This window comes from Periophthalmus magnuspinnatus, chromosome 10 (assembly GCF_009829125.3).
Source record: "Periophthalmus magnuspinnatus isolate fPerMag1 chromosome 10, fPerMag1.2.pri, whole genome shotgun sequence".
In the NCBI taxonomy this organism is placed as follows: Eukaryota; Metazoa; Chordata; class Actinopteri; order Gobiiformes; family Gobiidae; genus Periophthalmus; species Periophthalmus magnuspinnatus.
In genome coordinates this window covers 35,028,971-35,042,829 of record NC_047135.1, presented here as the reverse complement: position 1 = coordinate 35,042,829, position 13,859 = coordinate 35,028,971, and the positions used below count along the sequence as shown (strand labels likewise).

The 13,859-nt window shown below is 43.0% G+C and overlaps 1 protein-coding gene across 2 annotated transcripts in view; it reads right to left on the bottom strand.

Annotated features, from left to right (window-relative positions):
* Window positions 1–13,859, bottom strand: part of nlgn3a (neuroligin 3a) — a 255,864-nt gene that overhangs the window by 86,846 nt on the left and 155,159 nt on the right. For both annotated transcript variants that reach the window (XM_033974470.2, XM_033974471.2), the window contains one exon: window positions 6,362–6,547. In XM_033974470.2, coding sequence (XP_033830361.1) covers window positions 6,362–6,547 — 186 coding nt within the window. The remainder of the gene's footprint in view (window positions 1–6,361; window positions 6,548–13,859) is intronic.

Below are 13,859 nucleotides of genomic sequence, written 5' to 3'. Positions count from 1 at the left end.
GCATGAGAGGAGGAGAGAGGAGGAGAACAAGAGAGAGGAGAAGAACATCTCTCTTCTCTCTCTTGGAGGAGACGAGAGGAGGAGAAGAGAGGAGGAGAACAAGAGAGAGGCACAGAAGAGAGAGAAGGAGAATAAGAGAGGAGGAGAAGAAGAGAGGTGAGGAGCACAAGAGAGGAAAAGAAGAGAGAAAATAATAGACAGGAGGAGCAGGAGAGGGAGGGAGAGAAGGAGAGGAGGAGAAAAAGAGAGGGAGAAAGGGGGGAGGGAGAGAGGAAGAGAGGGGGTGGAAAGAGAGAGTGGGAGGGCAGAAGGTCGGGGGAAGGGGAGAGATAAGAGTTGAAGAAAGAGAGAGGGAAGGTGGGTGGTGGGTGATGGATGCAGCCCAACACTCAAACCCTCGGCCACGCCCACTCGGGCCACACCCACTCGCCCACACCGGTGAGGTCAGGCCAGTGGAGCAGGTGGAGCAGGTGATCATGAACAAAGGCCAGGGCGGAGGTGTGATGGAGGAGGAGGATCCAGATTATTAAATAGGCTTGAGTGGGGCGGCGGGGCATCTGAAATAAGTTGTCACTCTGCCACTAAAAGGCAGAGAGAGCTGTGATGTGTGTGTGTGTGTGTGTGTGTGCGGGGGTGGAGGCAGCGGTGGAGGCAGCGGTGGAGGCAGCCTGTGTACAGTGGGAGTGTGGAGACTGTCATTAACACAGGGAGCTCCACCGCTGTCAGGACTGATTTAACGTTTCCTTTTTTACCGGGTCCTCGTTATCCTGCGGCAGGTGAGTGCGGAGCGTCAGGCCTGTCCCGCCCCATCACATCCCGCCATAACACACTCCACATTTCAAAAACGCGCCGAGCAACTGCCGACACCTGAGCTTTCATTTCGACAGAGAAAAGCAGCAGGGAGAGGCATTATTGTCCCGGGTCAGTCTCAGAAAGAAACGCTGCGAGATATAAACAGTGAACGGCAAAAACACGGGGACGTATTTGAATATTTACCATTTATACCACGGAAAATTACTGCGAAAATGACTATATTTATCAGGGAGGACATATACACGGACGTAGCTAACTGTTCCAAATAGGACGTGTGTGTCAAACTCAAGGCCCGGGGGCGAAACGCGGCCCGTCACGTTGTTTTATGTGGCCGCGAGATGGTAAATTCAAAGGCACGACTGTCATTTTAAAATAAGTCCATGCTGTGAGACTAAGTGGGAACTGAGAAATATTTGCAAACAATGATCTCAAAACGTTCAGGAAGAGGGAAATTGTCGGCGTGGAGGGCGGTTTCAAGAAACGTGAAGGTGGAGACGAGGAAAACGTGTATTTTTTTGTGTTTCGAGGCACCAAACATGGAGCTAAGTGTTCAAAAGTTGGTCAGTTTAGCAGGAGACATAATATTTTCAACTTGAATAAGTAATAAATACAGAAGCAGTTATTTAACAAGTTTAAGTAGTTACATTTATTTTACGTGACTTTTGTTTACATTTAGTGACATTTATCCTGCCGCACAGTCACATTTGGCCCTCGACGGCGGCCATTTTGCTGACGTGGCCCTCAAAGAAAATGACTTTGACGCCCCTGAAATATAAAACGTATTGAATTTCATGACCCAAAAAGAGCGAACCAATCAAACAAAGATAATACCACGAAGATTAAAACAAAAAAAACTAAAAAATATGACAGATCGCTTGCCAGAAAAAACAAAAACAAAAAAACAAACATGTGTGCGCTCACATGCCAGAGAGCGCCACATCGCGTTCATTTCATTACCGATTTAAATTCTCACTTCTGTGCACGTCCAGATGCTTATTCCCAGGTTGTTGATGACGTTTCCATGGCAACCGGAGCGTTCGCCGCCTCCTCCTCCTCCTCCGCCTCCTCGTCGTCGTCTGAGGGTGTGGAGCGGAGGAGAGGTGCGGCGGCCCACTCCAGAGCCTAAACTTTATATAATTACAACAATCTGTGCTCGGAGACGGCGGCGTGAAATCTGATTGCCCCGGTAACGTTGGAGACTCCCGGTGTGAGAGATGCTTCCTCTTTCAATTTCTTCAGATCTCACAACTTTTCCTGCCGTATTCCTTTCTTTTTCTTTTTTTCTCATCCCATCAGTGGGGCATACACTTCTATTCCGGAGAAAAACAGAGCTGGTAATATCCAATTTAGTGAAAGCCGAGGAGATGGTTTCAGTGGCGCTATAATAACATGCTACACAGAGCGCGGCATTATGGAGTAGGAATAAAAAAAAAAGCTTTTACGATACAAAAAAATCAATCCAAATCCGTCGTCACTCATCACAGGAAATCAAGGCAATTAGCTTCACTTTGATGCAAATAAATCAAACTCATTCAGCCCCGGAGCCGCTCCAGAATGGACCCTTTAGTTTACAGTTCATTTAACCAAACTTAACCAGATTTGGGAATTTTTTAACCACGAAACAGTTTTGGCGATTAACACGACGCGCGAATGTTTTACGTGTTTCCCCGCGTTCTGCCGTAGAGACGTTTGAGTGACGTTCGATTCTGCAAAAAGATGAAATGTGAGAGTGAACAGTTTGTTTTAAAAAGCGTCTAAGGCACGTGTCAAACGCAAGGCCCGGGAGCCAAATGCGGCCCGCCAAATCGTTTTATGTGGCCCCGCGAGAAGATAAATTAAAAGGCGTGACTCGTTTTAAAATAAGTCTGTGCTGCGTTAATGTTTGTACGGACAATAAACAGCAAGTGGAACTGAGAAATGTTTGGAAAAGATCATCACAAAATGTTCAGAAAGAGGAAAATTGTCGGCGCGGAAGGAAGTTTGGAGGAAGAAAAGTGAAGGTGAATACAAGTTTGTGCTTTGAGGAGAAAAACCTGTGTGTTTTTTGTGTTATGAGGCGCAGTCGGTACAATCTACGTCGACATTTTGACACAAAACACGGAGCTAAGTATGAAAAAGTGAGTCTGCGAGAAAAAACAACAAATTGTCTAATAATTAAAAGGCTGTAAAAGGACGAATTTGAAGCAGAAAAATAAAATAAAATGTCAGTTTATCACAGAAACCGTTATTTAACAAGTTCAAAAGGAATTACATTTATTTTACATGACATTTGTTTACATTTAGTGACATTTCTCCTGCCACAGTCACATCTGGCCCTTGATGGCGGCCATTTTGCTGATGTGGCCCTCGGTGAAAATGAGTTTGACGTCCCTGATCTAAAGGTTTGTCCAACAGCAAAATGGACGCTCCAGTTCATAAATAACACGTCCTGAGTTCAACGAGCATTTTGGGATCAGTAAATGTTTTATTTTATCATAATCTGGGCGGTTTAAGTTCTGCTGTTGTGTCCTTAGGCAAGACACTCTTTATCCTAAATCTTTACTTGTATTAATGTGTAATGTGTTTGTCTCTTTGACCTAATTTTCCTGATTTTATCTGTTGTTACGCTCGGGCACATTTCCTGTTTGTTATTGTACGAGACGACGTCCTGGAGTCACTTGGACTGGATTAAACCTGGGACGATTGTTCTGATGGTTTAAATACACAGTTTGTATGTCCGTTTGTGAGCTGAGGGTGAAACGACACAATACACACAATACACACAACAGACACAACAGACACAACAGACACAACAGACACAACAGACACAACAGACACAACAGCTGTTTGTGCACAACTGATTCAGTAAATCTGACTTTTTGATTCAAGAAAACTTCTCTGTCCATTTTATATTTTTTAAGGTGTTTACTGTTAGAAATTCCACAACAGTTTGCACAAATTGTCTACTGAGAAAGTGGTGTGTGTGTGTGTGTGTGCTCGTGTGTGTAGGTGCATGTGTGTGTATATGTGTGTATATGTGGGGGTGTGCTCGTGTGTGTGTTTGTGTGTGTATATATATGCATGAATATGTGTGTATATGTGTGTGCTTTTGAGAGTGTATGTGTGTATATATGTGTGTGTGTATATGTGTGTGTATATGTGTGTATATGTGTGTGTGTGCTCGTGTGTGTATGTGTGTGTGTGTGTACCAGACCTTGTCAATAAGGTCCTATAATATTTTACTGACCACAGCCTTTTCCTCGGGGCTCGGGCGTCGCTCTAACGCTACACTGATCCTTATAATGTAATGGTTGTAATGCAGGATAAAAGATGAGCGTTACGACGAGAGGCGGCGGGAGGCGGCGGGGGGCGGCGCGCGCGGCTCGTTAACATGCTCACGGCGCACACGAGCGTGGTCCAATGTAAAGATTTTTCATTTGGATTATTATTGCCACATAAACACTGTGTGAATGCACGATCGCTGTTACATCGATATCCTGATTCTCTGTCATGTTCACACAACACACATCAATTAAACGCACAACTGTGAGGCCCACGCAAATATGAGACACACACACGGGCGGAGACGTGAGTGAGAGCAGGGATATCGGGTTAAGAAGTGTGTGTATGTGTGTATGTGTGTGCATATGTGTGTGGGGGTGTGTGTGTGTATGTGCATGTGTGTGTGCATATGTGTGTGTCTATGTGTGTGTATATGTGTGTGTCTATGTGTGTGTAGGTGCATGTGTGTATGTATGTGCATGTGTGTGCATGTGTAGGTGTATGTGTGTGTGTATATGTGTGTATGTGTATGTATATGCATGTGTGTGTGCATGTGTGTGTGCATGTGTGTGTGCATGTGTGTGTGCATGTGTGTGTATATGTGTGTGTATGTGCATGTATGTGTAGGTGCATGTGTGTATATGTGTGTGTGGGGGTGTGTGTGTATGTGCATGTGTGTGTATATGTGTGTGCATATGTGTGTGTAGGTGCATGCATGTGTGTGTTTCTATGCATGTGTGGCTGTGTTTGTCTTTGAGGATGCATGTGTGTTTGTGCATGTGTGTATGTATGTGTGTGTATGTGCTTGTGTGTGTGCATGTGTGTGTATGCATGTGTGTGTGTGCATGTGTATGTGTGTGTGTCACATACTTGTACATATATATGTTGCGTACTACTGAAATACTGCACTGTAGTAAACTTAATGTAATGTGTGTGTGTATATGTGTATGTGTATAGGGGTGTGTGTGCGTGTGTATGTGTGTGCGTCACATACTTGTACATATATATGTTGTGTACTAAAATACTGCACTGTAGTAAACTTAATGTAATGATGCAGTAGCTGCTCAGACATGACTGATGTTTTTTACACGCTCAGAGTAAACATGAAAAAGTGTCGTTTGGAATTAAACGCACCGCCATAAATCAGCACAAAGACCCACAACCACCACAACACCACCACAACACCCCTACACCACCACAACACCCCTACACCACCACAACACCCCTACACCACCACAACACCCCTACACCACCACAACACCCCTACACCACCTCTACACCCCCACACCCCCCCTACACCACCCCCACACCCCCCCTACACCACCCCCACACCACCCCTACACCACCCCCACACCCCCCTACACCACCCCCACACCACTCCCACACCCCCCCTACACCACCCCCACACCACTCCCACACCCCCCCTACACCACCCCCACACCACCCCTACACCACCCCCACACCCCCCTACACCACCCCCACACCACCCCTACACCACCCACACACCACCCCCACACCACTCCTACACCACCCACACACCACCCACACACCACCCCTACACCACCCCCACACCACCCCTACACCACCCCCACACCACCGCTCCTCCAACAAACAAGTGACCAATCACACACGTGTACACAAACGGCTTAAGATAAAGGATTAGAACAACCAGGGACGAGAACTGAAACTAGAGCCGCAACGACCAGGGACTAGAACCAAAACGACCAGGGACTAGAACCAAAACGACCAGGGACTAGAACCAAAACGACCAGGGACTAGAATCTAAATGACCAGGGACTAGAACCTAAACGACCAGGGACTAGAATCTAAACTTGAGCCTAGACGACAGGGCACTAGAGCCTAAATTAGAGTCGAAACTAGGGCTTGAACGATCGGGAACCAGAGCCTAAACTAAAGCCTGAATGACCAGGGACTAGAACCTAAACGACCAGGGACTAGAGTCTAAATGACCTGGGACTAGAGCTTAAACTAGAGCCTAAATTAGAGCCTAGACGACTGGGCGTCACATGGGCCCCACTCTAATTAATTAAAAGGAAGAGGGTCCAATTCTGACCTCGGGGCCCGTCCCGGGCAGACAGACCCCTTTGCCCCGCCCCTGTCGACTCCTCGGCCTGTAAGTTCACCCTAACAGCCAATACCCCAAAAGTGCAGCGTTGGAATCTAAACACATCCTTTAAAACTGCGTAAATGCCACAACTTTCGCTCCTAGATTTTTTGTCCACAAACGACCTTGAGTCCGGCGTTTTCCGTGCGCAGCCAGCCTTACCTTCCGAGTGGTGGGACAGCGTGAGCAGACTGACACAGGACGCCCCGATGCCAGAGCCGAACACAGTGATGCGGTTAGAGTCTCCCCCAAAGAAGCCGATGTTCTCACTGATCCACCTCAGAGCCTGGATCTGGTCCAAAAGTCCATAGTTCCCTTTCGCGGCTTGGTCCCCGGTGCTGAGGAATCCTGCAACACACACACGGAAAACGCATTACATCACACGAAATTACATTAGTTCACTGTTTAAAATGGACTAATAAGAGAAACCGGTTCATCTGCTTCTATTCAAACCCGCAGAGCTCAGAGGCCCCTCCCTCCATAGCGGCATTTCATCGAAGTAAAAAGCCGATTTGAATTCACAAAGACGTTTTTTTGAATCATCACAAGTAAGTACAGCGCGTGAAAGCGTCTTAAAATGTGGAAGCTGAACCCAAGATGGCGTCGTGTCGTTTCAGCGCACCCAAAAATCATTTCCTCGATTCTGCTTTACTTCCTCGATACAGACGAGCTCCTCCCGCCGCGTGACGTCAGAATCAGAGCGATGGCTGCGAGACTCAGAGAAGGGCTAAGTTAAGTCGTACGCCGCTAACTTTACGGCGCTTTGAGGATTTAAAAAAACAAAAAAATGTTCCAATTGTGAAAATAGAGAAGAATCCCTGCAAAACCCGACGTTTTGTGAAAGCTGGATGCCCCGGTTTGAATTCACCAAAAAAAAAAAACGCATTACGCTCTAAGGGAGTTGCAGTACCGGTAGCAACCACTAGTCAATCTTCTCCTGGGACAGAGGGGGAGTGGCTTATCCAGTTGTTTTTATTATAGATCCAAAGTACAGAGTTTTGTGTGGGTTTTGGGGTCGTTAAACATGACATGAGTTTTTTGTGTGTTTTTGAGTTTATTTTCTTTATTTTTTTTTAATATTTTGAGATTTTTTTTTATTTTTTATATTGAGTTTTTTTTTTTTTTTTTTTTGAGTTTATTTTATTTATTTATTTTCTGTCCTCTCTCTGTCAGACTCGTAATTTTAGTCTTAAATGTTCGTATTAACCCTCTCTGATTCTGGGGTTCTTTTTTGAGTTATTATGAGGTTGTTGTTTTTTTAATTTTTTTTTTTTTTTATCTTGAGGTTTGTTTGTTTTTTTTAGTTATTTTTATTCTAATTATTTTTGTGTTATTTCGAGTTTTTTGTGTGTTTTTAAAGTTTATTTTCTTTATTTTTTTGTTATTTTGAGTTATTTATTTATTTTTTATATTTTGAAGTCGTTAAACATGAATTATTTGAATTAAAAACACAATATTCTCAGTAAAACCATGACAGACCATTGAAACGCGGTAAGTAAATTTTACACATTAAACAGTAAACATTAAATCCACACACTCGCCGTACAACGTGGCGCTCAGATACAGCGTTACGTGACAGTATTAGCCCCGCCTCCTGTCACGTGCGCTTCATGGAGATGGACGACACGATTCTGGGGGTCAAACGCTGCGCAAATATGACTTATTACGTGACACGGACAAACAGGAGACGTCTGAGCCTCGGGAGGAATCAATGTCCCGTGTCTGTGTGTGAACGCCCATCACATCGCCGCCACATCGCCGCCACATCGCCGCCACATCGCCGCCACATCGCCGCCACATCAGCCAATACGTCCACTTAATATATTCACAGCTGAAAACCCTCGGCTCCATGAATATTCTACGGGCAGACATGTTTTTTATTCGTGAAGACAGTGGATCCCTTTATTACAATTGCTAAATATCAGAGTTTTTGAAATAGTCATAATAACAGTCGTGTTGTCCGTTAAAATATGAGGTGGAATTCATTTATTTTATTTCACTGATTTGCTTTTGTTTGGTCATTACAGTCTGAACGCATTAGATTCAGTCTCATGCCCTAAAATAAAAACTTATTCAGTCTGGGGAACTTTACAATCAAATCAAACGCTAAAGTAAATCTCTGAGCAGCAGCTAAAGTTTGTGGAATTAAGCTCGTCAATCAACGCTGTCAATCAAACCTGTTGCTAACGGTAACGGGAGTGACCTCGAGGAAACAAGGCGTCTGATTTGTCTGTTATTAATGTTCATATTTGGATTTAGGGACATAATAGTGAAATAAAAAAACGCAGGATCATGTAGAGGGTTAATATGAACGTTTAAGACCACAACGACAAATCACCTAAAACACATCAGACACGACGCACAAAAGAGCCACAAGCGAGTGAAAATGAGCCAAAAACAAAAGTCTGTGGAGAGGTTTTTGGCAAAGGGGAAAAGGGCAACTGAGGAGCCAGAAAAGGAGCCAGAAGAAGAGCCCGAAGAAGAGCCAGATCCAGAAGAGGAGCCTGAAGAAGAGGCAGACCCAGTAGAGGAGCCAGAAGAGGAGCCAGAGCCAGAAGAGGAGCCAGAGCCAGAAGAGGAGCTAGAGCCAGAAGAGGAACCAGAGCCAGAAGAGGAGCCTGAAGAAGAGGCAGAGCCAGAAGAGGAGCCAGAAGAGGAACCAGAGCCAGAAGAGGAGCCTGAAGAAGAGGCAGAGCCAGAAGAGGAGCCAGAAGAGGAGCCAGAAGAGGAGCCAGAAGAGAAGCAAGAAGAAGAGGCAGAAGAGGAGCAAGAAGAGGAGCAAGAAGAGGAGCAAGAAGAGGAGCCAGAGCCAGAAGAGGAACCAGAGCCAGAAGAGGAGCAAGAAGAGGAACCAGAGCCAGAAGAGGAGCCTGAAGAAGAGGCAGAGCCAGAAGAGGAGCCAGAAGAGAAGCAAGAAGAAGAGGCAGAAGAGGAGCAAGAAGAGGAGCAAGAAGAGGAGCAAGAAGAGGAGCCAGAGCCAGAAGAGGAGCCAGAGCCAGAAGAGGAGCCTGAAGAAGAGCCTACAACCTCCAAGAAACAGAAAGATAAATTTAACAGACAACACCAGGCGTCCTACTTAAACATGTGTTTGTCTCCACAGGTGACTCTCACGCGCCGAGTCGGCTCTGTGGAATCTGCAGAGGAAAAGCAAACGAGGCAGTGAAACCTTCAAAACTGTTTCTGCACATGGAGAATAAACCCCCGGGATTAGAAGATAAGACTTTAGAGTTTTTTTGAAAGAAATTACGGAGCAGATTGTACATAAGAAACACACTGCGGGGGTCGCTGTCTCCCGTCACTCCTCGATGGGACGACCTCATCGCAACGAAACAAACGCCCAATGATTCAGCAGTTTTTTTATGCAACTTAACTTATTTTTGCCATATTTATCTGCCACGAATAAAAGGCCGGTCTGTGGTGTACGGTACAAAAAAGGTGGTGTTTCCCCAAATTTAAGACTATGAAGATTCAACAAAAGTGCACCGTGTTCCCTCGCCATGACGCGGTTCACCTTTCACGGTCTCGCTGCTTCGTGGACCGTTTTTACACCGTTGTCCATCAGTCTCCTCCGTGCCGTGTCTCCTGTCCAGTACAGAATGTGTTCAGACAAATTTACATAAACGTTGGATCTCAGTGTGACTCTGAAGTGCTGTACGTTTGCGATTTGTTTTCTCCCCGACAAAACCCACAATGTCGATGAAACGTTCTGCACCGACAAAGACGCCTACGAAGGTTTGAACTTTGAGAGAGTTTAAACGAGAGAGAAATGTGAGAAAATGTTAACGCCTGTGTGAGAAAAGTGTATAAAGTGTGTGGTGAGGGGAAAGAAAAAAGAAAGAGAAGAAAGAAAGAAAGAAAAAGAAAAAAGAAAGAAAGAGAAAGAAAGAGAAAAAAGAAAGAAAAAAGAAAGAAAGAGAAAAAATAAAGAAAAAAGACAAAGGAAGAAAGAGAAAAAGAAAGAAAGAAAAAGAAAAAAAAAGAAAAAAGAGAAGAAAGAAAAAGAAAGAAAAAAGAAAGAAAAAGACAAAGAAAAAAAGAAAAAAAAGAAAGAAAGAAAATGAAAGGAGAAAAAAGAAAGAAAAAGAAAATGTCAGAAAGAGAAAAAAGACAGAAAAACAAAATGAAAGAAAGAGAAAATGAAAGAAAGAATAAGAAAGAAGGAGAAAAAAGACAGAAAAAGAAAATGAAAGAAAGGGAAAACAAAAGAGAAAGAAAGAAAAAGAAAAAAGAAAGAAAGAGAAAGAAAGAGAAAAAAGAAAGAAAAAAGAAAGAAAGAGAAAAAATAAAGAAAAAAGACAGAAAGGAAGAAAGAGAAAAAGAAAGAAAGAAAAAGAAAAAAAAGAAAAAAGAGAAGAAAGAAAAAGAAAGAAAAAAGAAAGAAAAAGACAAAGAAAAAAAGAAAAAAAAGAAAGAAAGAAAATGAAAGGAGAAAAAAGAAAGAAAAAGAAAATGTCAGAAAGAGAAAAAAGACAGAAAAAGAAAATGAAAGAAAGAGAAAATGAAAGAAAGAATAAGAAAGAAGGAGAAAAAAGACAGAAAAAGAAAATGAAAGAAAGGGAAAACAAAAGAGAAAGAAAGAAAAAGAAAAAAGAAAGAAAGAGAAAAAGGAAGAAGGAAGAAGGAGGAAGAGTGTGTGAGAAAAGTGTATAAAGTGTGTGGTAAGGGGTTTTACAGACAAAAACATAGAGAATAATGTAAAAATAAAGCTGATACTTCATGGATTTCATCTGTCGCGGGTTATTTTTAGAACCAGTTGTTTAGTTTATACAGTATTAATAGTTTTCTGTGAGGTTTTGGCCGGAGCGGTGAACTGTGGTATCATCTGCAAACGGGACAAAAATCAATTCATAATCTAATTTAATAAACATTTTAAACCAGATCATCAATATCCCTCTCGATGCTGCAGCAGAAGTACATTTACTGCGTGTTCCGTCTCCGTCCAAACAAACTTCTGGCCGCTCGCTTTGGCATCTCTCTCGGGCACATCAGCACGGGAGTTAACAGACCGTCCTCTTTCCCCCCCCCCCGAGCGCCAGCCCCGGTGAATGATGGGTAATCGAGAGTCACCGCAGAAGATCAAAGCCCAGCAATCTCTCAAGGCCCCGCGGTCGACTCGCTGTCCATCACGGCTCCGCGCGTACACGAACGGTGGCGGCTAAAGAGGCGTGTGACCATTACAGACCCCGCCCCCCCACTATCCGCAAGACATCTCCCATGATTCCCGTGGAGGAGACGACAAGGCGTTCCGTGTGGGTAAATGTGCATGGGAACATTGCTTCTAACGTGCGTTTCATGGTCTACGCCTTTATATGTAATGGGATAAAATATGTCCCAAGGCGGTGGATAACGGACGAGAACAAAGCGAAAGCAAAAAAGATGAACCCAGACTGAACCATTCTGATCCAGATTTAATCAAATCTGCCTTGAAAAAATTGACTTTTCGTTGTTTTTAACCTCGTTCTCGCCGTTTCCTTCTCATTTACTCGTCTGAAGTTGCATCTGGAGTGATTCACGTTTGCGTAATCTTCAATCGTTTGTTTTCGAGACGCCATTTTGCCGATCACGCCCACTGTGTCGTACGCAAATGACGTGTAGGTGTCCACAGGGGGCGCCATCAGCCACACGGACACCGCAGTTTTCGGAACTTGAACTCAGCGGATTTGCTTCGTTTATTAAGTCGTTTTAGATGAACGTTGTGACTTAAAACGCGTAAATTCTCACAAAATGATCCGCGGCGTCGTAGATTATAACTGTAGAGCGGCAAAAGAACAACACGTCTTCGTCAAATCTGGACGCGAATGAGGATTAAACCGTCGCACGTTCAGTTTCGACAGACTTCAGCCAGATTGCGCGACATTAAAGCTGCACGGAGGAACGTTTTTGTTGGAGGCGTTGCTATGGAGATGTTATCGCTGTGCCTGGATTCAACCCTCACATTTGTTTTGTTTTTTGTTTTTTATTCTGCATTTTTCTGTTTTAATGTCACTTTTATGATGATTATTTGTGATTATTTACGTTTTGATTTGTGTGATTTTAATTTCCTTTTTTATGGATGTTACGTAATGAATCTGTCGTCTCCTCAGAGCGACGTTTTAACTGTATTTTAATCATTTTTTTATGTTTTAACCGTGTGCTCGGGACTCTCCTTGTAAATGAGACGCTCAATGGGACCGTCTGATGAAGAAAAAAAAGAGACGTATTCATTTGAAGTACTCAGAAAACAGGTACTTTTGTAAATTCAGAGCAGTACACGGTGGTATTTGATCACTTCAAACTGCCCTGTATCAGAAAACACTCAGGCTTTAATTAACAATAAATAAACGCATAGAAAACAGTCAAAGGGACACGAAGCTGTTTTTAATTCTACGATACGAAACATTAGAAACAAACGAGCGTCTTTAATTTAAACGCAACTCGGTAAAAGTACTCTACGTATTCAGAGCGCAGTACTATAACTGACCCATTCATCCATTTTCATTTTCTTCCGCGTATAATTGACCCGTGTATCTGAAAAATACGTTTTAATGCAGGTATTCAGTATTCGAAATAAAACTAGTAATACATTTTCAAAGTATTCTCCCATCACTGCCCGGAAAGTTCCATAGTACGACATTATTATATATATAGATAGATATATAGATAGATAGATAGATAGATAGATAGATAATACTTTATTGTCAGATCAGAAATTTGTCTTGCACATAAAATTAAAAAAAATAAAATAACATTAACATCACACATGCGACACAAACACTAAACAAACATTAATTCAAGTGGCACACATTTACTCACTTTCTAGCACTTTGATAGCTATGGATTAAGCTCCTTGTTTATTTTAAGGATTGACTGATAAACAAAAGAATGCTTCAGCTGAACCTTATTAAATCGTGGAACACTGAACCGTCGCCCAGATGGAAGCGTCGCATATTCACAGTTCAAAACACGGTTAGAGTCAGAAATGATGTTTCTTGCCAGTCGTATTGTGTTATTGTGATAGGCAGCCTCATACTGACCTTCTAATGGCTGACCCACAGTCTTAGAACAGATCTTCATCAGGTGTTTAAGTCCAGACTTTACTGATGTGGACGAGCAGCTGTACCACAGTATTACAGTACTGCAGTACACTGAGGATAACAGCCGTATAGAACAGTAGGAGGATCTGACAAGTGGCTCAAAAAGATCGTAAGTGACAGAGAAAGTACAGTGTTTGTTTAGTTTTTTTTACAGATGTAGTCTATATGATGTTTCCATGATAAGGTGGCATCAATCATAACACCAACATATTTGTACGATTCTACCTGTTTGATAATTTCGTTGTTGATAATGGAGGGATTTGCAACTGTCAGTTTTGGGCTAAACACATCATCATCATCATTATAGTTTATTGTTTTTAATCGTGTTTTTTAACGTCGTACAGCACTTTGGGCAGCCTGGGTTGTTAGAAGGTGCTATAGGAATAAAGTTTGATTGATTGATTGATTAAACGTATGGTAAAGTGAACCGCGCGAGGTATAAATCAGATTTGTAAATACGTTTTTCAAGATAAAAGCCGTGCACCAGATAAAGACTTTAACTCCCACTGAAACTGAAACACAATCGTCTGAATATTTTTAAAAATAAAAGTAAAACTAAGATCTACCTGAACCCCGGCCGGACGAGC